This window comes from Electrophorus electricus, chromosome 13 (genome assembly GCF_041902795.1).
Source record: "Electrophorus electricus isolate QZ-2024a chromosome 13, ASM4190279v1, whole genome shotgun sequence".
NCBI classification, from domain to species: Eukaryota; Metazoa; Chordata; class Actinopteri; order Gymnotiformes; family Gymnotidae; genus Electrophorus; species Electrophorus electricus.
Window position 1 is genome coordinate 6611860 of NC_137509.1, and position 24002 is coordinate 6635861.

A 24002-nucleotide genomic window follows, 5' to 3' on the forward strand; every position below is an offset into this window, starting at 1 on the left:
ATGCGATTTTTGCCTGTCTTTGTGTACGAGGATGGAGTTTTTGTAATGAATAGTGCCAGAATACATATTCATATCGTTTGTGGAATAAAAAAATCTTATTGTTTGAGGTTTTGTTAATTTGCCAATTTATTATTATTATTATTATTATTATTATTATTATTATTTGATCAGTTATGAAAGTTAACCACAATTACTTTAAAAGACTGCTTAAATGACCGACTGTAACAATACTCGATATCTCAAGATGGCAAAATATATTAAGCTAATCACAGCAACGTTGCTACCCATGTGACCAGTATGAACGAATCAGAGAGAAGAGCATGTATTGAGTGTTGTATAAAATATTTTGGCCAGGATTGCACTGGTTTGCAGACGAAGAGCGAATAGGTGTCTGGAATTTTAGCAACATAGGCTAAAATACACGACGAATTTGGTGGAGTTATTTGGTGTCGTTGGTCTTATTTTGTACTACAGGTAAACAGCAGTGTTTTGGGTTAATTAGCCTAGTTACCTTTTACCAGCAATATTCGAGTCTATTGCATCTCTTGCTGTTTAATTATATTCTTTTTAAATTTCTGAGACAAATACAGACAATCTTTAGCTGATTGCATGGCATAGATTACACATTTACCGAACATCTTAAAGTAAAAAGGATTCTCCGATTGTATGTGTTAATAACCGGTAACAAGTTTTTCGGTTTTCTATTTTCACAGGTTTTGGTACTCCATCGCTGTTTTGAGCTAGCTACTAGGCCACTGGGCGACAGTATGAGGTCGACCAGCGTTTCCGCTAAGGTGATGCTGTTGTTAGCAGTTCAGCTTCTCTGCTTTAGGCAGATTGCAGCCGAGCAGGAGTCGGGGACGGTCATTCCTGCAGAGAGTAAGGCATTTTGAAAATGATCCTTTGTCAGTGCTGAATACATTGTATTCAGAATCTAATCAGTATCTACCTCAGAGTCTGTACATCCAAGCAAGTGGGCTAGGCTAATTGTCACTAAACATACTCAGCAGCACAGGTGACAGTACAAGGTGTGGCATGTAGACACGCTATAATGTGTCTATTGACTTTGGCGTAATGTACCCTAATATCTGGTACACTAAATAATATGGTATCTCATCCAATGAAGAACGCACTTTGGTCTGCCATTCCCACAATCTGGGTCAATGCAATTTGCTTTTCTGTTAGGTCGGCCCTGCGTGGACTGCCACGCGTTTGAATTCATGCAGCGAGCACTGCAAGATTTGAAGAAGACAGCGTTCAACCTTGACTCGCGGGTAAGTCTTTATATAGATAGTTTGTAAAGTTTGTATTATTATTATTATTATTATTATTATTATTATTATTATTATTTTGTATTTAAGTTCATGTTGCTGAGATTGTGCAGTGTTTTAGGGCAACTTTCTTTAACACATTTAACAATGCAGAGAATGCTCAGGGTTCATCACGTCTCTGAAAGTAAGAATACTTTAGTCAAACACATCTGTGTCATACTTACTTACTTGAAGAAGGTGACATCATTCCCATAGATTAGTACTGTATCTGTTAGACGTTTCTGACCTGTTGCCTGTCCCTTGTGTTCCTTAGACTGAGACTCTGGTGTTGCGAGCAGAGAGGAGGGCACTGTGTGACTGCCTGCCTGTCAACACCCTAACCTGAACATCATTACTGCTCCCACACTCAACAGCCAGGCCATTACACCTTGTTCTTGTATACTTACTCACTTATATACTTATTGACATATACTTATTCACTGACAGTTAGTTCTAGCATTTCAGAATTTGCTGGGCTGTCTTTGCTAACACGATCAGTGGTATTCAACTTTTAGCCTACATTTTACAGGTTTTATAATAAATGTTGTGATGATATGTGTAATGTTGAAGAATGTTTCTTTGTTATGGAACTTCACACTCAAACATGTGGAACATGCATAACACAGTATATTATTTGCACAGTAGAACTTCTTCCCATGCTATTTAGACTTATATTTTATTAGCCTTTATGAAGACCATGTGAATGACTAACTCTAGACATGCACCATATAATATAGATGTATTTTCAATGCTAAAGCCTATAGAGAAGAAATTCATTTATGGAGATTAACTTGTAATATTATCATGTGAAATATGCTCCAATGGCAGTGTTGCGTTTGTTGTAAGAGTAGCTAATTGATATGAACCTGCATGAAGACTAGGCATACACAAATCTAGATGGTTTATATGGACGTTTTGTCTGTCATCACGCCATAACAAATGCTTTAACTGTTCCATAACTGTTAGCTGTAATACAGATTTCCCTGCTCTGTAGAGCATTAAAAATCATAAAGCAATGCCCCATTAAATGTAGCTGCTACAATTGTCACTTTTGTGGTTATTTTGTTCTGTTGGTACCTTATTAAATTTTTTTACAAATTTAAATTATAACATATTATTTACAATGGAATGAAATGAGGGTCCTGTACGCAGTCTGAGAATAATCTTCCCTTATGTTAATTATCAACACTAGACAGAAAGGGGTGTTAATGTAAGCACGGATGAGTCTAGTTGACTAGCACAAACGCACAGTACTCACATATCAGTATGCTTTTAGTGTGTGTTCCTTGGAATGGTTCTGTTTTAATAGTAAATGGTGATCATCCAATCACCTTTGAAGTGAATGGAAATTGAACTAAAACAGATTCCTTTAAGAATGTATATGCTGTGCTCAGTGTATAAGCATTTATTTCCTGTTGGTACAGTTTAATCAATACAATATTCCTTTTTAGAGACAATGTTTTTGTTCAAAACACAATGAAATATTGAGAAATTCTACTGATGGTTGTTTAGGTTTTGACATCTAAATCGATTGCAGCACTAATTGCACTTTCATACACCGCGTGGAGGGTGCTTCACAGCCAGACCCAGCGGGGGATGCACGCCTACAGTGTCGCATCGCTGCAGCACTTCAGCGCAGGTTAGGCCCTGTACAGCAGTAAAGGAAATAAATAGCTACAGCAGCAGTAACTACAGGACTTCAGTTTTAAAATGAAAGCAGCAGTGTCCTGGCATGCCTTACCCTGCCCAAGTCCCAGAGAGGATGCTCTAAAAACACCCTGTTCTATGATTTCTTCTCTTGGTTCTGCATACATTGGGCTCATGGTTTGGCGTGATGCTGCATGAATTCAGACAATTTCAGTCATCCACTTCAAAGTTGAGTGACAAGTTAGTAATAGTAATAGTAATAACTAATAATAGACAAATAAGAATGAATTTAATATACACCCCCCTCCCATGCCCTTCTAAGGGAACATGATGTTACCAAACAGATTTTCTGAGTATAGTCAGACAAAGCTGGCATTTACTTTTATCCAAAGCGACTTAAAATTATGCCTAAGTACAACTTGAGCAATTGAGGGTTAAGGGTCTTGCTCAGGGGCCTAACAGTGGTAACCTGGCAGTCATAGGACATGAACTGGCAACCTTCTGATTACTAGTCAAGTACCTTAACCACTGAGCTACCCCTGCCCATTTCATATCTGACCTGTGTTATGTCTATGAGGCTGACCCAGCCATGCCTCACTGAAACATACACACTGAGGCAAACCTACCAGCAGTACTAATCTCTCTCTCACCTGATGGGTCTTCAAACTGTTAAGCCAAGAACCTAGAGGTCCAACCCTTGGACTACTGACTTTTAGAATTGTTCTGTTGTAAATTTTAAAAGACTTCAGAACTCTATGGGTAATTCTGTGTTTGCAAATTGTAAATGGATCTATTGTGACAAAGCCACAGTGGTGTGACAAACTGTTAACTGCTTACAGAGGAAATGTCATTTAAGGGAGCAGATGAGCTAAATGTAGAGTAAACCGAGTAAAATATAATTGTTTATAATATATTTAGGGTACACTTAGTATTCTGTAAGTGCAAAATAGAAAATTACATAATCATTAACTTACAGTACCACTATGCTGGAGTCTGTGTGAGACAGCATTGTCTTCTTCCTCAACCTCGAAGTTTAGGACACTAAAGTACTGCATGGAACTTTGATTATTTGAAAGTGAAAATGAACAATACACTTTCCTGGTAGAATGATATGCTGGTATGATATGAATGATTTTGTTGTTGAGGAGGCTGGCGTGAGCCACAGTTTAAGTGTGCTGATATCCCTGCCTGGGACCTACCATTTACTCACTAACAGAGTCAAGAACATGTCCTGTTACACAGCCCACTTCTTTGTTTCATTGTGTTTTTACTGCATGTTCAAAAAGCTTATCACATATAGCAAAAATTATCTATTTAATAACTCTAATCAAGTTAATTATCAGTCATTTAATCTTCCATCATTACTAATAAACCTGTCACTTGTTCAAGATACAGGAAGAGAAATAACATCAAAGCTATGGGGGCTGGGCCCATAATCATTGCTGCTGGTGAAATCAATGCAGAATTAAGCATTCAAGTTTGATTCCCAGAGGAACTATAACATCATACTTTAGACACATACAGTTTTGTAAATTCACTCATTACTGATGAGGACTTCTGTTATGACTGTGATACAGTTATACTGTTATACTCTTATATTGTTATATCATTAAACGGTTATACTGTTATACGGATTGAGCACATATACATGCAAAAGCTGAGAAAACATTCAGCTTTGGCTTCCGCAAGTAAGCGACACTGGCCCCTTAGTAAGTTTTAAGTCACAACTTTCAGCAAAGGAATTTGGTTGAGGCATTCCTCCAGTGGCAATGAAGTGCTCATGAAAAATTAATGCAGGTGATAATGCATTAATTATGCAGCCATATTTTTGCAGAGCCTTCAGATGAATTCCCCATTAGCAGCCGGATCTATGAATAGCCTTGGGTCTAGCTATGTCCGATAATGAAATATTCACTTTCTCATAGCCACAGGCTGTGGAGCGAGAGGGAGAGGAATAAAGAAGAGGCGGGAGGTCAGGGCTGCCGTATGAGGTGGAGTCAATGGGTTCGCCTGGCTGAGCATCTACAGGAAGCAGGGATATCATGGCTGCTGGAGCAGTGTGAGAAGTGGGACTGAGAGAGTGAGGGGGAGGCAGAGGATTGGAAGAAGGCTGACATTAGGTATGAGGCATGCTGTCCATGACCTCTGTGTGTGCATGTGTGTATATGCGTGTGTGTGTGTGTATACTGGCTTTGCCAAATTACACAATGTACTGTCTCATTTGCATCTTGCACAAACTACTAATCTGGTCATCTCTACTGTAATCTGATAATCGGAAAAAGAGACAAGAGTGGACAAATCTTAAAAATAAAACCTCCAAAAAATAAAGAAGAGATAAATTTTTCAAGAATAATCTCTCCATCCTGAATCCCACCACCACCCCATCTGTCTGTGTGCCGCTCCCTGCTTGCAAAATCCAGTTCTGGCTAGTTCTCGTTCTCTCTCTCTCTCTCTCTCTCTCTCTCTCTCTCTCTCTCTCTCTCTCTCTCTCTCTCTCTCTCTCTCTATCTATCTCTCTCTCTCTCTCTCTCTCTCTCTCTCTCTCTCTCTCTCTCTCTCTCTCTCTCTCTCTCTCTCTCGGTTGATGCCCATAGCTGTGGGCATGACTCCATATGAGTGGGTGCATATTAGGTGCTGACACTGCATCTCAGGACAAACATGGATACAGCTTTCTTTTTTGAGACAGAAAGCTGTAAACAGGGAGTGCATCTCTCATACACACTGACATATTGCTTTGAGAGCATATATAATAATATAATATTTAACAGCCAGATTTACAGGGTGCTAAATTTATATAGATTGTTTCTACTGACATATTGTCATATATTCTTATTAACTATAATAATTCTGCCACTAAACAACAATAGTTCACAAATATGTAATCCTGCAAATTGACCAAAGGACAGTTGGGTCACTTTGTGGCCTTAAATGACTCATGTTACTAAATTAACTCAGCATTGGGCGGACATGTTACTAGCCCATGTGTCAGACTACATAGATACACACTGAGCCCCATTAACATATTATTCCACACCATAGAACTGCTGGTTTCCTGCCAACTCTGTCCACATACCCTCCCCCAACCTCTCCAGGGCACTTCTGTAGGCTGACATCTGCGGAGGGATGCTGTGCGGGCTCAACTTTAACCCTGTGACCTCTAGCCTTTGCATAGTTGAAACAAAACACACATGTGAACATACATATGGAGTCATATGCACATGTGTGTATATCAGAAATTAAAATACTGTCCCCAGGTAACAGACCTAGTTGAAGTCTTGAGGAAAAAGACAGCACTCACACTTTACAGAGCTAAAAGTTGTTTTTCTTGAAACCTGTTCGTTGTAATGATCTGCTGATTGTTTTGAAAAAACACCAGTCCAATATCCGCACTTGGGCAGCAGCCTCACAATCAGTATGGTTTTCTTTATAAATATATGGAGGCCTTTCTTTACTGCATATGTGCTCCCATTCTGTGCTCTTCTTTCCCCTACCTAACCTCCATCCTGTCCTTCTGTCCTGGCATGACTGATTTCTCCCTCTCCGTGCCCTGCTGTCTACCGATTAAGCCTGACAAAGGCACAGCTGCTCACATCCTTCACAGGTAACTGAAGCCAGCGACCTTCAGCTGCCCGGCACCACAGACAGCCTACAGGGGAAGAGCTACCCTCCTAATTCTCCTTTTCACATTTAAATGAAAATATGACTCACTGAATCACAAAACCGTAAAAAAAACAAAAAAAACACGTTATGTGTGGGAAGACAATAGCAGTTCAACAACTGTTTTTCAATTAATGAAGGGAAGTGTTTGTATCAGTGTGACTGCCAGTCAATAGGTGCACTGTGTTTGTGATATCAGTGGGTATTATCCAAACCTAGCAACACCTGAGTTCATTTTTCAGTTATATTCACTCATGTCAATCATTTCTCTTCCTTGTATAAGAAACTCTACTTGATCCAATAAATTAAAAGTGAACAAATAGGAGTAAAGGCTATAAATAACCTGGATTTTTTCTGGATGATGAAATGTAAGAATTCTTACATAGGCTCAGGAGCAATATTGTAATAAAGCTGACTAGTGTTATGACTTTATTTTAGATAATGACTTCCCTGGATTTCAAACTGAATTAAAAAAACCTGAGTTGACACTGGTTATGAATCCAATCTTGACATTCCTAGAATGAACCCTTCTTGATTGTCACTGCCACTCTATATGGATATTCTAGAGAAATCACTCGCCTACCACCGTCAACTTCAGGTAAGTAACCTCTCAACCCAAAAGAAAAACTCTTCTGGCTCCCAAACGGCTCTTCAGTTATTTAGTGAGTTTTTCCCCCACAACATTTATTTACAGCACAGCTAACACATAAGAATTAGACAATCATGTCACTGTTATTGCAAGATTTGGATCACAATCTGCGATCAGATATGGATACAAACTTTCACTTGAATCACTAGATGTGCTAAGTGAGCTAGTCTACCTGTTTAAAAAGGTTTTTTTTTCAATTTGTTCATTTAAAAACACTCCATGACTCCTTCATGACTGACACATCACTAGCAAAATGATCACATGAGAATCATGCACCTTTTTTCTAACACAGCTCACCAAAAAAACCCCAAAAAAACAAAACAAAAACAGAAAGAAAATGGGCTGATTGTTGTAACGCCCACGAACTGTTCAGGGAAATATCCTCCCCTATAAAATATACATTTTGCTTGTGAAGAAAATGAAATTTATCAATTATCAGCCCTATTCTACTACTATGGAAAACATTAAAAACCATAGAGTAGTTACAAACTCTTTGATTTAAAAATTAACTAGCATGTCACTATATTAATATGTAAATATCTTCGCTACTTGTAGGATACAACTGCAATTCCAAGCAGTAGCTACTATACCCGTGGACGATAGCCAAGCATGGAAGTGGATCAGGAGGCGGTTTTCTTTCTCTTGTGCGGGGGGATATGGGAATGGCAGGGAAGCGGGAGCGGAGTGAGCATTTGATTCTTGGAGCTGCCCCTCCTCTCACACAGACAGTACAATCTAATGTGATCATAGAAAGGTAGTAGTAACTATATCAGCAAGTGCACTACTGATATATTTAAACATTAATTAGTCTTTGTATTATGTTATTTTACCAAAAAGTAATGGAATCTATCATTATATGGCTACAAACAACACTAGGCATTATCAATGTTAAAGTGTGGAATACTTGTGCAAGCACAAAAAGGGAAAAGTATAAAGTTAATTCTCAGAATACAACATTAGAGTAGGCCGTTGCCATCTCTGACCTTTTTTCTTGAATCTGTCCCTCCCTCCTGCATCCTCTGTGTATGTTCGCCTTGCACTAATTGGGTGAGCAGCTCATGTTACACTTCTGATTGCACTAGATGCTGATTGGCTTGTCTTCCAATTACCTTCCAAGAGCTTTAGCAGAATAATAAAGTGATTCCTTTGTAACCCAAGCTAACTGTTCAAACAGGATTAACAGATGTAATTCACAGGCCAGAAGTCATCTGATAAAGAACAAAATATAACAAGAGAGTAGTAAAATGTATGCGACTTGTCTTTATTGCACTGCAGTCATGCCTTTGAGCTCAACCATGAGCTATTTTGTTTAAGCATGAGATAATATTACTGGTGAATTCTCATAAAGAAACTACGTTATTCTTGGACCCTACTTATTAAACTACTTGGCCTTTGCTCAGTAGAAGTAGACAACTTTAAATTAATGCTGGAAGACACCACATGAAACAGCAGAAATGAGGGCTGATAACAGCTTGGACCCACAAAGAATTTTCATAAGAAATCCACTGGAAAAAACAACAGCAACAACAACAAAAAGGCAAACCGTGTCCAAACACTTGAACTTTAACTGGAACATGTCTTAAAAAACAAACAAACATATTTTCCCACTGTAGACATCAGGTGCAATTTGAAGTCTTCTTGATGGTGCATATTTTTAAAAGTTTATAAAGCCCTCCTGATTTAGGCCAGGGTAGGTTCACTCCCAAACCAATTCGATGTGTGTGTGAGCAGAGGGGCCTCATGCTGAGCTTGTCTCAATGCACCCATGTATGCATGATGCATACATATGTGATCAGCCTCTCTCTCACACACACATAGACATCCATTCATGGGAGGCCCACATTCTTTCAACAGCGTAATTCACATCAGTCTATCTCAACCCCTCGGGATGGAACCAGAGGTCTCAAGCTATGCATGGCAGTGCCTACTGTGAACCAGGGAAAGTCTACTCAAGAAATAAATATTTTGCCACTCTGCCAAGTTGTCAGAATGTTATGACACAGAGATACCTTTTTATAAATAACTTTACTGTTGTGTTTACTTATAATGTGGCCATTTATTTCCATAAACTGAAAATCATATATTTTTTTTTTTCGTTGTGTGAACAAAAATGAACTGACATCACAATCTGAAGTCAATAGGTTTCCAGACAACTTTGATAAGACTTACCTGAATGAGAGTTTTGTCTGGGTGTCATTTTAACTGTGTCCAGTCCTACGCTTCTCAGCCATTCAGCAGGTAAAGAGATCTAGGCTTTTCTCTACACCTCTTTCTTTCTCCCTTCTACTTGGTTTCTTTCTACTGGTCCAGGATCAGCTTTTTTTTAGTTTCTAGCTACTTATCATTTGGTTGTGCTCTGTTCCTCTGTCATCACAGGACAACCGTGAGTATATCTGTGTTTAGCTATTAAAATGTTAACGGTCATAGTACCACTGAGGTGCAGTGTGAGGATGTTTTGGTTACACTGCTTGACCTTTAGGATTGCAGCTTCCTGCTACTGAGGAACACAGGGGACAAAGATTAAATTAGGAGATAATAAAGAATTTGAAATGTCAATAAGGGACTAATGTTTTCACTGTTAAAGTTTATAAGATAGGTTCTAACCAATAATATTTATTTATGTTCATTAGTAACTACATTGAGCTAACAAAAAAAGGTCTGCATTTAACATTTGTAACTTGTAAATGGCCCGTTCTTAATAGTTATTACAAAGTACAGTGAAATATCACTATAATTCAGTCAAAATGTATTATTTACTAGAAACTACTTTTTAAAAAGTGTTTTTACTGAACAAGCATTCGGGAGATTGAGGTAAAATACATAAGAGATTTAGCTAAATTCAAAATATTTTAATGTGATGTAATTAGCTACAGTATTCCCAGTGAACACAGATCAATACATATAAAGGTATTAAACCTATACAACACATTGTCCGGAAAATAGATTTATAAGCCATCACGCTATACGTACAGCGCAATACGACCATAAAACTTTAGATGAATAATAAATCACGTAATTTTTCAGGTTTCCTGACTGACGCATTCATCGTCTTTGCTACAGAAGCAATGCGCGCATGCCCGTCGGCACCATTCGTCTGCTTACCGCGGGTCCTGATGCTGACCAAAGAACCGCATTACCCGAACAGACTCACTGGCGACTACAACGCAAGTTTTAAGTTTTCTTTTATCGGTCATATGTATATCACACCGATAGCTCACATGGTTACCGTTAGAAATGCGTGTACTTCTTAAACGTCAGTCACCCAGACGCTCAAGATGCCGCTTGGTGTCTTAAGGAGGGGGAAGGGACCGACAGCGAAAGGAGGCAACGATCCAGTTTAAACTAGTTCTGTACAATGCTACTAAATGCGACCTTATTCAAATCAAGACAATTCTCTATTGCGACTGATGTTCAATGAACAAGCGAAAATGCATTACTACGGGTAAAACAGGCAGATTATTTTATCGTGGATATGACCCGTGTTCAAATATCATCCGTGTAGCAACAATAGATTAAGTAATTCGCATGTATTATTATTAATCCTTTGAACAATGCAATACCCAGTTAATTCAGACCCATGCGTTTTTCATTTTCTAAAAAGAATAACTCCAAACTATGTGAGGCATGTGTTGCATCAGAAGGTTTTATCTGAAACAAGCAGACAGGAAAGACGGGAACCCCGTGGATATGACTGCCACGAGAAAAGGGCGGGCTGCGTGAACAAAAACCCCTAACAGACAGCACTGCACTGCAGCAAAACCGTCACTCTTATCCACATGCTTCCACAGCGTCCACGGGCGCACGGAACGCAAAAGGGTACTTCGCGCAGGCTAGACGCAGCAAAGACATTCCCAGCCAGTCGTAGCTCAGCATCGACATCTGTGTGTGTTAGCAGTCAACAACAAATGACACGAGATCGGTGTTCTGACTGAGGACACGAAGCGTTCCGTGATAACGTCACGGGGCGCATCGTAACGCGACGCAAATATCAACTGTTCTTACCCCAAGACATAGCTGTTGCGCTTGAAGCGCTATTGGACGCTTCATATGAAACGAAGCGATAGGTCTATCCTCTAGCTACCCTTCCCCCAAAACACACATGTGCGGAATTTCGCCAGAATGCTTGGTAGAACTAGGATTTTTTTTTCCCTTTTTTTCTTTTCTGAAACACGTTAGGGTATTTCTCCTTTGAGCAATCTCCCCAAGCGCTGTTATGTGGCGAAGGACTTACATCCAATCAGCGGGATGAGGAGACCACTCCTACCCCAGAATCTGAATGCGCCGGGCATGTCGCGCTATAAATACCGCCTGAACTACGCCGGCATCTCTTGGTCGTGAGAAAGCTCAGGTTTGCAGCTGTACATTTGTCTTCTCCCTTTCCATAACAAAACCCCCACCGTCTATTTTTCGTATTTTCTCCCCAATTTCAGTTTATTCGAGGCCAGTTGCATGCATTGTTCGTCTCCCAAAATGGTTTGCGAGACTAAAATAGTTGCAGACGAACACGACGCCATACCTGGGACAAAAAAAGATTCTATTATTGTTTCCTCCTCACAAATGTGGACATCTTCTTCGTCGACTCCCGGTGCGTTCGAAAGTAAAGATTTGAAACGGGACCAGGTTTTTATACGCGAGTTTGAGCGCTCGGACCATGCGGAGGTGCGACGCATCTTCTGTGAAGGCATCATGGAGCGGATACCCAACACAGCTTTTAGGGGTCTAAAACAACAACCACACACTCAGTTTCTTTATGTCCTGCTCACAGGTAGGAGAAATATGCAGTGTAGATAATATACATGTTTTTCTCATCTTTTGTATGTAAAAAGTGGTTGCGCAAGTAGAATAGTCTCAGTGCAGCTGAAATGAAAGCGGCGAATTATTCAGTTTAAATAGAACATATATGTAGCCTAACTATAGTTTATATTAAAATTGACTGATTTTTCAAACGCTTTCTCGAGGATGACAGAGCTGTAGTCTTTATTTCAGCGCATGCTCGCAGTATAGACTGCTTCTTCGTAGGTTAGAATCACATTAGGAACGTAGCACATCTGCCTCCCACAAAGAAACCGGTAGTTCAAAAGCATGCTGTGTGCATGTCCGTGGCAGGGCCGGTGATAGAGTTCGAATGAATTAATGAATGAAAGATTCTGGGGTTTAGCAACTACCGCGTGCGCACTCAGATGGCACAGATTTTTTTTAGCACTCGTTTAATTCGCGTGACTCACGGAGTTTTTTTAATGCGCTTGCTGAGTTTTTTGTTCTTTAATTGCGAATGTTTTAGACGTTCAACCTACAATAGGTTCTATTGCATAATTTTACATGGGAAAACTGAAGAGTAAGTCTGCAATGCATCACATCTGGCAATTTTGTTTTAATCAAAATGTAGCTGAAAATCACATAAACACTTATTTAGGCCAACCTATACCCACGATAGCTCCACATCCGGACCTAAACGCACACATTTCTAAATTCTCCAAACAGAGCAAATAAAACGTTTTCTTTAAGTTCTAGAAAGAGCTGAAAATATAGCACTGATCAAACTTCCCTTTAAAGAGTGTGTTTGCAACTTCGATGTTTTTGACGAGTAGCCGACAGTTGGGACCACGTCGCCGCACGCCAGCGCCTGTGTTGACAGTAGACAATGCGCGTCGTGGTGCAGCGGGGTGAACCGGTATTGCATTCCATAGAAACACAAGCATGCAGTGTGGCGCAGCTTGTCGGTCTGTTCTCCCAAGGGCGCCCCCATGTGTCAATATCATCATCAAACGGGCATTAAAATGTAACCGCGTCTTCAGCGGCTTAATTCCACCGAGGGAAATCACATCAGTAGTGCTTGAATAATATTATTATTTATTTTTTCTTTTCAGTATGATAAATTATGCAGTGATTATCTTCTAAGATGATACTGTTTAATACTGCAAATAATGTATTGTGCATTCCACTTCAAATAAGTTTTACTTAATGATAAGTTCATGTTTGATTGTTGTTCTATGTGTGTGCCTCTCCTCTGCCAAAAATCAAACTTTTGGTTCTCTTTTCTGACAGGTGACGTTTATTTTTCTTCCATTTCTCCATAGTAATGTGCTTTGTTATGACCAAGTCCGTCATGCTGACGTTCTGTACACCGTTCTTTCTAATGGGAGCGCGCTATTACTACAGCAGGAAAGTCATCTTCAGTTACCTGGACTGTGCTCTCCATACAGACATGGCTGATATTGACTCATACTACATGACACCTACAGGTAAGGGAAACACTGGTCGTACACATACACCGGTTGTAGACGAGGATCTGCAACTGATTCTATATTGATTTTTTCACCACAGTGTAATTAGACAAACTGCTTCTCAGTAATTAGACAAACTGCATCACGCTGCTGACACACTGACTCTCAGTAATTCAGTGACTGTCAAGTGAGGTACGGAGTAATTATTTTTATTTCTTGCCAAGGTGATACAAGCATGAACTGTTCCCTGCCCTGTTTAAATCTGCACCCCTATTTTCCAGCATACCCAAATATAAAGTGTATACTGGCAGCTACAGCAGTGTGTCTCACTTCTGGTCCCGAAGGACTGTTGCGTTGACACACGTGGCTCCTCTTGAGAAGAGTCAAGCAGATCATTTGAATGAAGTGTTCTAGAGTAAGGAAAGCAGGAAGCTGTGGAGTGCTGGTTGCCACTGCATCTCAGTCTAGAGAAACTGCACAACCCAATACTCCTACACACCCACCTCCACCCAGACCATACATCTGCCTTTAACCTTCAGAATGGGTTGAACAGCAAGGATAAAACATTGTGCTGGCCTAAATGCTTCCTTTCAGATGGTCCAGTGTTGGTTAATTTGCCGAAGTGCTTGTTTGATGCAATGGTCTTATAAAATATGAAGTAAGTCTGTTACTTCGCTTGGGCCTCCCTGCTCAGGGTCACGTGGGTGTATTGATCGCGGGGGGGGGGGGGGGGGGGGGAATCGCTGATATGCACTTTGCTGCCGCAGAGCACCAAGAATGATGAGACTCATTTTTGCTGCTTGGGTCTGAAAGATATAATCAGAGACATTCTTTGCCGTTTTTGTTGCAGTGTCGAACATTTCCCACTGGAAGTAATTAAAATTGTCTGAGCATGCACTTTTAGGCCTGTGATTATGGTGCACAGTTTCAAGTTACGTGTCCAAAAGGGCAAACAAGAAGAAAAAGGGACCTACTTGGGCAGTTATCATCTGTGATTGCTCACTTCTGCCTGGGGATATAGGACGTCAGTTTTGATTAGTCCAATCACATTAAGGTATCCATTAGTCATGTCTAGATAGTATGCAGTCGAGATCGCCAGTCCTTGAATATTGGTAATATTTGCTAACACATTCATTAGGACAAACCAACATACATTCATACACAGTTATGAACAGATGTGTATAACAATGTGGGAAATTAAAATGTAAAAAGACAAGTAGCCTGTTTTAGGCCACAAAGACAGACATTAGATGAATAAATGATAAAGCACACATTGTCAATTACCACGTCTGTTTCTCCATAAGCACAGAATCACTGCAGGCTGGGTCAGGATAAATAGCCCAGGTCATACACCTCACACACACACACACACACACACACACACACACACACACACACACACACACACACACACACACACACACACACACACACACACACACACACACACACACGCACACACAGCCTGTCCATCAGCCACATCTGGTCCCTGCACAATGTAACCAATCAAAATCCAAACCTCCTCTAAATCATGGGTGTGTGACTGTGTCAGGACAAAGGAAAGATTCTTACTAAAGGCCAGGTGTCCAAGTGTTTATAACAAAGAAAGACTTATGGGGGTGGGTTACATATGCATATCAGCAGGGCTCCTAAAAAGAAGTAGCTTTTCTTCCTGACTTCTTTATATTACAATACAGCTACCAGTAAGAGCCTAACCAGGCTGATAAGGTCCCTAGTGGGAGATCAGAATACACAGCTCGAGTATATCTTAGCTTTGATTTATGACTAGCCACCCCACCATGATTAACAGCAGAACAGTCTATAGTGTGCCTTGTTCTCAAGCACCCTAGTGACCAAAGAGTACTTAAGAGCCAGAACACACATATTATACAAATTCTAAAATCTTCGGCAACTGTTGGGTGGCATTTGGGAAAAGAAATATTGTAACACACACACATTGGTGAGGCAAAGTCTGTTGTATCTTTCTCCAGATTATTCACAGACAAATAGAGAAAAGAGGGAAAATATGAAAGTTGGGTCAGGAGAAGGGGGAAGGTGAAAAGCAGAGGCTGTGTGTGTGTGAGAGAGAAGAAGCAGTTTTGCATATTGGTAGCATGCAGACAAAGGGGTCTCCCTGGGGAACCTCCCTCCCCGACTGTCTCCAGCTCCCCGTGTGGAAGCCTCCCTTTCTCTCTCCGAGCTTGTGCTGTGCTGCAGTGGTAACTATGTTATCTGTCAGGCTCAGAGACATGTCCCTTTAATGTTGCATATTTGCTTCTTTTTACCAATTTGATTTGAATATCCATACATAGAGGCGTTTATAGGATAAGAGGTTACATGCCATTCATTTAACAGTAACATAAGCGTAATAATAAGGTATGCCACTTTAATAACAGTAATACAAGTAAGCCTCCCATTTAAATAAAAGACGGAAGTAATTATACATGAGAAAGGGCCCATCAGCCACATTCTATGGATTTCTTAATTTTTTATTTCTTCAGTCCACCCATTAACTACCAAAAAAACCCAAGTATTATTTGTGGTTAAAATGATGAAAAAATGTATCTAAACTGTCATGAAAATTACTAGTGACAAACTGATTCACATGCACACACACACACACACACACACACACACACACACACACACACACACACACACAAACACACACACGTGTGTGTGTGTGTAGATATTGTAGTGAAGTTGAAGTGAAGTACACAAAGTTTCCAGAGAAACAGGACATTTTGGACAGACGTCCTTCATCAGCTGTGCAAGCAAAGTGCTTCTGAATTTGTAGGAGGAGGAACCAGGAAAAAACTGATGCATCCTCTCTACATTTTAACTTGTGAGTTATATCATCATAGTATGTGTGCTACTCCCCCATTCAATTGTACTTGTGTGAAAGGCTGACAGAAGGCACGAGGTCTTTATGACATTACATGTGCCACCTCTAGGTGTGCAAGGCACTTAACTATTTAAGTGAGCAAGCAGAAGCCAGTGCCCCAGTGTTGCTGACACACCTGAGGGAAAGTGTTACTACAGAGAAGATTGTTGGACAATTGTAAATTTATAGCTACACTAATTTACAATACTTCCACATAGGCATCTGTTGTCATATACACACACAAACATATACATCGACACACTTGGTAGTGGTATGCAAGGTGGTAGCCAATGCACTAGAATAGTGTGGCACAGAGAAAGCTGTAAAACTAATGTATGTGCACCAAGAGCTGCAGCTCAATAGTGATTAATACTCTCAGTTAATGGAGCCATCCCACCCACATCCCTGCCCCAAACCACAACACACACACTTGATGAAAGAAAAGGAGAGATTGTGTGTGTCTGTGTAGTAATGTGGTATAGTTCATGATGTGTAAATATGAGTGTGATGGTGAAGAGATGCAGGTCAGGTAATTAATGGTCGTGGGAAATATCATTAGGGCTGATCGGCGTGTGTGTGTCTGTGTGTTTGTGAGGGATAGCTGGCAGAGATGTTGAGAAAGGTTGTAATAACTTTTTTATGTTCATGAAAGTAAATCTTGTGTCAAGCACTTGTGCTAATGTAATTGTTTAAAAAAGTATAAGGGTTTCGTTGTAGCACTTCCTTTATCTGTACATGCAAGAGATGTTTATCTAGAGCTCTAAAGGATTAGCTAAAAAGAGGAGATGAAACACTGGCATATATGTAATTGTTATGCCCATGCTGGTATGTGGTTTGATGGTGTGGTGTGGAGTAGATAATCTAAAATTGCTGACTCTGTCTTACTGGGGTGAACATGATGGGCAGATCCACACTCCCCAGCATGCTTTCTGCTCCCTAGGCCCACCCACATGAGGGAGGGGTCTGAAAGGAGTAGGTAAGGAAACACTGCAGAGATGCAGCATGTCGCAGAATGCGCACTAGATCCGCCCCCAGGCAACACATTACTTATAAAACGTATAATAATTAATAATATTATCAATTAAATAGTCATTTTGAGTCTGGTTATCTTCAACAATGCTTAATTTACCTTTCTTAATTTTGTATAATGAAACAGAAAACAACTTGCCATACACTTTCACTCAAGATCTTTCAGTCGTTTTTTCAAACCCACACAGTTGTATTTCACAGAACTTCAAAAGGCCAAGTTTATGCAGTAGGTTTTGAATAATGGTGGCTAGTTTTTTGATGCTAAACCACAAAAATGGATAGCAAGTACTATGAGAAAATAATAAACCATGCTGTACAGACTACTGGTATAGGTTTCTTGGGCTATTAACATGACCAAATATACAATACCTCTACATATTTTCTCCAAAAGCACATTCCACCAAATATTTAAAAACTGTTTAAACTTTTGACAATGTGTGTATCTTTCTTCTTCTGATCTTGTTTTGCCCCGGGGCTAACAGCCCATTAGTCCATGCATGTGTGCTCTGCCCCCCCCCCCCCCCCCCCCCCCCCTCACTCTCTCTCTTTCTCACACACACACACACACACACACACACACACACACACACACACACACACACACTCACACTCACACTCACAATCCCTCTCTCTCTCTCTCTCTCTCTCCTGTGTATGTCATACACTCAGAGAATACAATGGATACATGATATCAGTTTTAGCCCTAAGCAAAGATTCTGGGTCTTGTCTCACGTTTGTAACGTAGTATTAACAATCATGCTTTGCTTCATCCATTTTACATTTCTATAATTTACATTGTCTACCTTTAACAGTGACATGGCATTTGCTAGTGATTGTATTGTAAACACACATAGGGCAGCAGAACTGGCATGCCAAATTAACACCACACACTTTCTTCCTGGCTCTGATTCTTTCATAACAGATGGTAGTGCTGCAATACACACACACACTCCCACACCCACACCCACACCCCCATGCGTGCACTCTCTCTATCTCTGTGTGCACTCTCCTTAATCATTGAGGTGACAGGGATGTTCGATACTGCCTCTCTCTGTTAATCTTCTGGGTCTCTGAGTCATAGTAGGTGTGAAATCTGTTGCTGGACATACACATTACAGAAACAGCTGGCATTCACTAAAGCTACATATAGCCTCTACTAATTTTGTCATTTTTGTCTGGACATGGAATGTGATATAATATAACATAAAAAGATTACTGACAGCTTTAATCGCCTTGCCTTTTCGTTAATGATGGACTAATGGAAACAAATTATATGCTAATCCTGTAATTCCCAAGAATTCTTAAAACCCCCCCAGTCAGGAATTTCACCAATCATGGAAACTAAGTAAAAATCCTCAGACACAGCCGTGTTGTCCCTCATGACAAGGCACTTTTTTTGGCTTGGTTTTGAGCCTCAAACATTCATAACTGCATAAATATCCATCACGTATACATTTGAATTTTGCTTCTTAATACTTTTTTGGTGTAGTACAATATTCTCTCATGATGTTTCCACATGAACAGTTGCTAATTTCAGAGTCTGTAACACCATTTTACCTACCTATAGGGAACATCCTGACATGTATTTTTAGCCAGTCTACCATAATAGCATGAAGATGAGCACAGTGTGCTGATCCTACAGTTTCACATATGTACACAGATGTATCAATAAATGAAAACGGGCCACAAGCATGAACAGAGGACTATCAGAATACTACCTTGGTTAAATTTATATATCTATTTTTGATGCATCAGTCTAGTACTGCCAGGTACTTCCTTGGCATATGCATTCTCTTAAAAATTATTTATTACATTCTTCAATATCGCATTGTCAATAATGTCTCGATAATACATGAGAAATGTTCGTAATCAAGCAAATTGACAATGAACAGCAGGGAGGTCAACTGGGAATGTGCTCAAGGTATTCTGTTATGGAACACAGAAGCCCTGCTTACATGGGAGTAAGAGTTGAGCTCTTGGAGAGTGGAGGGAGCCTGTTGAAAACAATGTTCTTTATTATGAAAAACCTACTTTAACCTGTGCAAACGGGAGTGAACACATCCACAAATGCTCAATTATGGTGGGTTTAAAAACTGCCAGATTTTTCCAAGTCAGGACTGTCTTTTAGAGTAAATGGTTGGTTCCTCCTTTTGTGCTTTTGCAGGTTCCTGTTTCTGGGTGGCAGTTCTGGAGGGCCAGGTGGTGGGCATTGTAGCGGCACAGGGACGAGAAGACGACAATACTGTGGAGCTGCGGCGCATGTCTGTGGACTCTCGTTTCCGTGGGAAGGGCATCGCTAAGGCGCTGGGGCGACGTGTTCTAGAATTTGCCATGCTCAACAACTACTCAGCCGTGGTTCTGGGAACGACGGCAGTCAAGATGGCCGCCCACAAGCTGTATGAATCACTGGGTTTTCAGAGGGTGGGCGAGAGCGAGGACTACACTCTTCCTGGGATGAGCCGCTCACCAGTTGAGAGGCTCTTCTTCCAGATCCGTTACAGCCGCTATCAGCTACAGCTTCATGAAGAGTAAGAGAATGAGAGAGTGAACGGAAGCATTAAGGAAAGAATGAACGGGAGAAAGCACGTGAGAGAGTATGAACGCTGACCACAACTCTCAAGTCACAAAAACCTAGTTCACTTCTAAACTTTTTTTTTTTTTTTTTTTTTTTAAAAGGTCATAAGTGCTTTCTACAACTGTTCCATGCTCAAAACTAAGTTTTTATTTGCCTTACTGTTTTACTTGTTTTAGTTTATTTTTCAAGTTAGTGGATGTTTTTCATCCATTCTTTTCATTATGTTTTTACCCACAAGAAACTGTCAATCGAGCCTCTAAATGAATTATATATATATATATATATATAATTCACACACACACACACACACACACATATATATATATATATATATACACACACACACACACACATACATATGGTATAGAAATTATTCATTTATTAAGAGAAACACCCCTAAACATATATCCACACAACAAACCAAGGCCATAGGTTGGTCTGTCAGACTCTCCTTTACATCTATTGTAAGGGCTCGTCTGTTAGCTATAGCTTGTACTTTTTTGAAAGATGGCAGGGGTATAGAGGGGTATAGAGGAAAAAAGATGAATGGAGTTCAGGCTCAATCTACTCTTTCTGAACTTGTCCTGAACTTTATAAACTGGGAAGGAAGGTGACACTCAGAAGTAGTGTTTGACTGAAGCACAGTTTTTTATGTGTCTAAGCACAGTCTTTTATGTGTCTTAAATACAAAAAGAGAAAAACTAAAAGTCTCTACTCAAAGAGTTTTACATAATTTCATGGTGATTTTACTAACTGTGAAGAGGCAAGAAGCCCTGTACAAAACACACACAATACACCCACACCCACACACAACCCATTACATTGTACAATCCTTTAATATCACTCAAAAAACACCCACACACCTATTAAATAATTATTGTCAATTTAGGAGACACTGATGTGCAGTCAGTGAAACTGGGTTAAATGTGTTATTTTGGGTTTAATGTGATTGTTACAGAAATTCAACTAAATTTCACAACAATTGGACCATTTATTTCCATTAATCATGCAGGTTATTTTAGTATGTATAGCTCTTGACTGAATATTTACAAAATAATAATTTTATCATTGACATAAAAGAAAATTATAAATTAGAATAAATTAAAATGTCTGAATTAAAAACTAATGTTCTTCTAATGTTGCTGTTTCATGCATGCAATACTTAAATTCTAAAGATACTGCAGTGAGGACTCCCATTGAACATAATTTGGTTTACATCTAAGCAATATTTTGATTAAACATGAATTTGAGGACATAAGCACAAATGTAAAACAAATGACTGCAAAAACACAAAACATATAAACCTCTATATTTTACATAAAAAAAAACAATGTCTACATGAGAAATATATGTAGACATATTCCATGACAGAAATAACCCTAATCTCTCACCATCTCCATTCTCCTTTCACAGTACCAGCAATGGGAGAGATACAAACCACAGCAAGCCTCATTTGTGACATATCTTGTATAAAGTTAAGAAACAAAATGTGATTAAAAAAAGTAAAGTAGTGAGAGAAACCCCCTGACCCCCAAATGACCCTTGGCAATTTTCCTTGACTTGACTTTTCCCCCCACCCCCATCCAATAATCTGACTGCAACCCTGGGCCAGACCCCTCCTACCCCTTTACCCCACTCCCTCAACCCATCCCCATCTTTGCATGCGCCACTGAGCCTTGTTGCGCTGCTTTTTCTCCATTCAAGCTTGTTCTTTCCCAAAAAATCCCCTCTGTGATGTCATAGTAGCAATGGAGAATCCTCAGTAGCTGAGTGAAGGAGCCAAGAAAGGCTGATGCCGATTGATGTATGTGTGGTTACTCTAAAAAGTTAAGAGATACATCTTCTAGCTCAGTGCTTCGATGACATCACAGCTGCCAAAAGTAGAATGCAAAAGCAATGCAAGTGTGTGGCATGCCTCTGTACCTGATTTGTGCGTACGGTGCCTGCACTAGAAACGAAGTACACTCTGTTTAAAATATGTAAGAGAAGCTTCTTTTTTAGCTGAACATATAACAACGTGAGTCTTTAAAAGAAAACTACTGTTAAAAGAAACTACTGTTTTGCATGAAACATGACTTTGAATGAAAATGTTTAAAGAAACATGATCTATCAGAATTGAAGTCTTAACAGTGGAATTATTTTGTTTTCATGTTATTTGTTTAATGTACAAGTTTTTAAGTTGTTTTCACCATATGTTATCAAGGTGGTGAATATTATTTTTTCTGTAAGAGGCCCTAGAAAATTATTCAGCTGAATACAGTATTAGGTATATTTCACCTTACAGGACCAGTGCTAAAATCTTTTTATGATACAAAGTCTTATGACACAAATGGCTTTAAGAGCTTCTTACAGTAAAAACTAGGACCACTCACCTTGCTTAGTCATGTAAGTTGAAACGAGCAAATCACAGAACAAAAAAGAAAGGTTTTCTGACTGAAATTAAATTAGATCACTTATTTGTTAAACTTTGACATCATACATACCAGGTTCCTTGAACACTGAGTGTAGCACTATGTTGTTGTAGCCCAGAGACAGACAACTGTCAAAATGCAATGCTTTCAGAGAAACTGTACTAATGTAGAGGATGTCTGATATTTTCTTTCTTTTTTTTAAAATTGAAATTAATGCTGCTGCATAGATCCATAGCTGACAGGCTAATAATGCCACTTAAAGCAGATAACGTAAAATTAATAATAATGGGGACTTTGCTAACAAAGTCTGCAGGTTTTGCTAATACAAAGGTAAACTCATGAGAGAATGTTTGAGGCTACATGATCACTGTTTACCACTGGTTTTATGCACTCACGGCTTCTGTAACAAAAACAGCTCTGCATATCTTGATGTGTTTCTCACTTTGGCATAAAAGCCATTCTGGTTAAAACATTTGAAAAATCAATTCAGAAACAAGGAAATTAGCAACTTTGATAAATTGAATAATTAAACGCTTTCAGTGTTTACCACTGATTTATGAAGATAATAAAATATTCATTAAATGAAACCTGAACTGAAAACTTTGCATGCAGCTCCTTTACCAGAACATACTGAGATAACTGGTATGTAACAACATTTGTATACAAATCTTTTAAAAAGCCTTATATGAACCATTACCCCTTACTGCAAAAGAACAACCAAAAAACCCCACGTCATATTCCTTTGACCAAGAGCACACCAACAGCAACAAATAAAAACAATATCAAGCCCCAGGCTTTGTTGTTGACCTGTTAATGCATGTTTGTAAAGAATCAACAAAAACCTAAACTGCACAAATTTCAGTTTATCTGTAACAGTGTTTTCTGTTCAATATGTTAAGATGAACATTGACAGTATTGGCAGATGTGGATTATTGAATGTAAAAGGCAAGCTGTAATGTACAAACTCCTGGACCCATTGAGGCTGAGCACACTGTTATGGGCTCCGGAGGTTGTTGACTGTAAGTTCAGTTAGTATCGTTTAAAGAAACGCCTCTACTGCTACTCAAATTGACGTCAGCAATAAGACAGCATGTGACAAAATTGCTATCAATAGCCAAAACAAACAACAGCTGCTGTCTGGTGTTTGGCTGAAATGCTAACCAGTCCTCACATGTGTTACTGGTGTTTGCATGAGCAAAGAAAGCTTTGCCCATGCAAAAGTGGAAGGTGTTTTGATGTGCATAGCAGTTTGGATGATAAAGCTTAGAGACTGAGTTTGAAGTTTGAAGATAAAAGAATAGAAGGGGGATGACTAGGCTCACCACCTGGAGTTACTGGACTTGTGTAATAATAATGTGAGAATCTCAACTGTTTACCTTAAAGTTCTCAAAAAGAAAATCAAACCAATTAAACCAAGGAAACTAACGAGCAGCTAAAGTTTCCCTTACTTTTAGAATGCACAGCAGCATCTAAGTGTGTCTTTGTACATAAATGTCCAGTATATGTGTCTGAATGACAAGATGGAAATTAGTAATAATGTGAGACATTCACATGGACCTAAGTAACTTGCATGAGAAGATGGCTGCTACAAGAATGTTCCACTTTTAAGAGGACAG

The 24002-nt window shown here is 39.5% G+C and overlaps 2 protein-coding genes across 3 annotated transcripts; both read left to right on the plus strand.

The window, feature by feature from the left end:
- The first annotated feature begins 319 nt into the window (after positions 1 to 319).
- On the plus strand, positions 320 to 2358 carry nicol1 (NELL2 interacting cell ontogeny regulator 1). Its single transcript, XM_027011435.3, has 4 exons — positions 320 to 474; positions 714 to 879; positions 1186 to 1274; positions 1585 to 2358. The coding sequence occupies exons 2-4, from the start codon at positions 768 to 770 to the stop codon at positions 1654 to 1656; spliced, it is 273 nt and encodes a 90-aa protein (XP_026867236.2). The 5' UTR covers positions 320 to 474; positions 714 to 767; the 3' UTR covers positions 1657 to 2358.
- A 7852-nt stretch (positions 2359 to 10210) lies between these two features.
- On the plus strand, positions 10211 to 22973 carry nat8l (N-acetyltransferase 8-like). 2 transcript variants are annotated; one of them, XM_081695075.1, is made up of 4 exons: positions 10211 to 12028; positions 13341 to 13505; positions 19565 to 19928; positions 21389 to 22973. In XM_081695075.1, exons 1-4 carry the CDS (start codon positions 11713 to 11715, stop codon positions 21432 to 21434), a joined length of 891 nt encoding a protein of 296 aa, XP_081551201.1. In that variant the 5' UTR covers positions 10211 to 11712; the 3' UTR covers positions 21435 to 22973. The 2 variants fall into 2 exon arrangements, with proteins under 2 accessions (XP_081551201.1, XP_026867326.2); XM_027011525.3 differs by having other exon boundaries at positions 10214 to 12028; positions 19565 to 22973.
- The last annotated feature ends 1029 nt before the right edge of the window (positions 22974 to 24002 follow it).

Coding starts and splice junctions, on each gene's coding strand:
- nicol1 (XM_027011435.3), top strand. CDS start 768: ATGAGGTCGACCAGCGTTTCCGCTAAGGTGATGCTGTTGTTAGCAGTT. Junction 880..1,185: donor GACGGTCATTCCTGCAGAGA/GTAAGGCATTTT, acceptor CTTTTCTGTTAG/GTCGGCCCTGCGTGGACTGC. Junction 1,275..1,584: donor CGTTCAACCTTGACTCGCGG/GTAAGTCTTTAT, acceptor TGTGTTCCTTAG/ACTGAGACTCTGGTGTTGCG.
- nat8l (XM_081695075.1), top strand. CDS start 11,713: ATGCATTGTTCGTCTCCCAAAATGGTTTGCGAGACTAAAATAGTTGCA. Junction 12,029..13,340: donor TCTTTATGTCCTGCTCACAG/GTAGGAGAAATA, acceptor ATTTCTCCATAG/TAATGTGCTTTGTTATGACC. Junction 19,929..21,388: donor CAGCTACAGCTTCATGAAGA/GTAAGAGAATGA, acceptor CTCCTTTCACAG/TACCAGCAATGGGAGAGATA.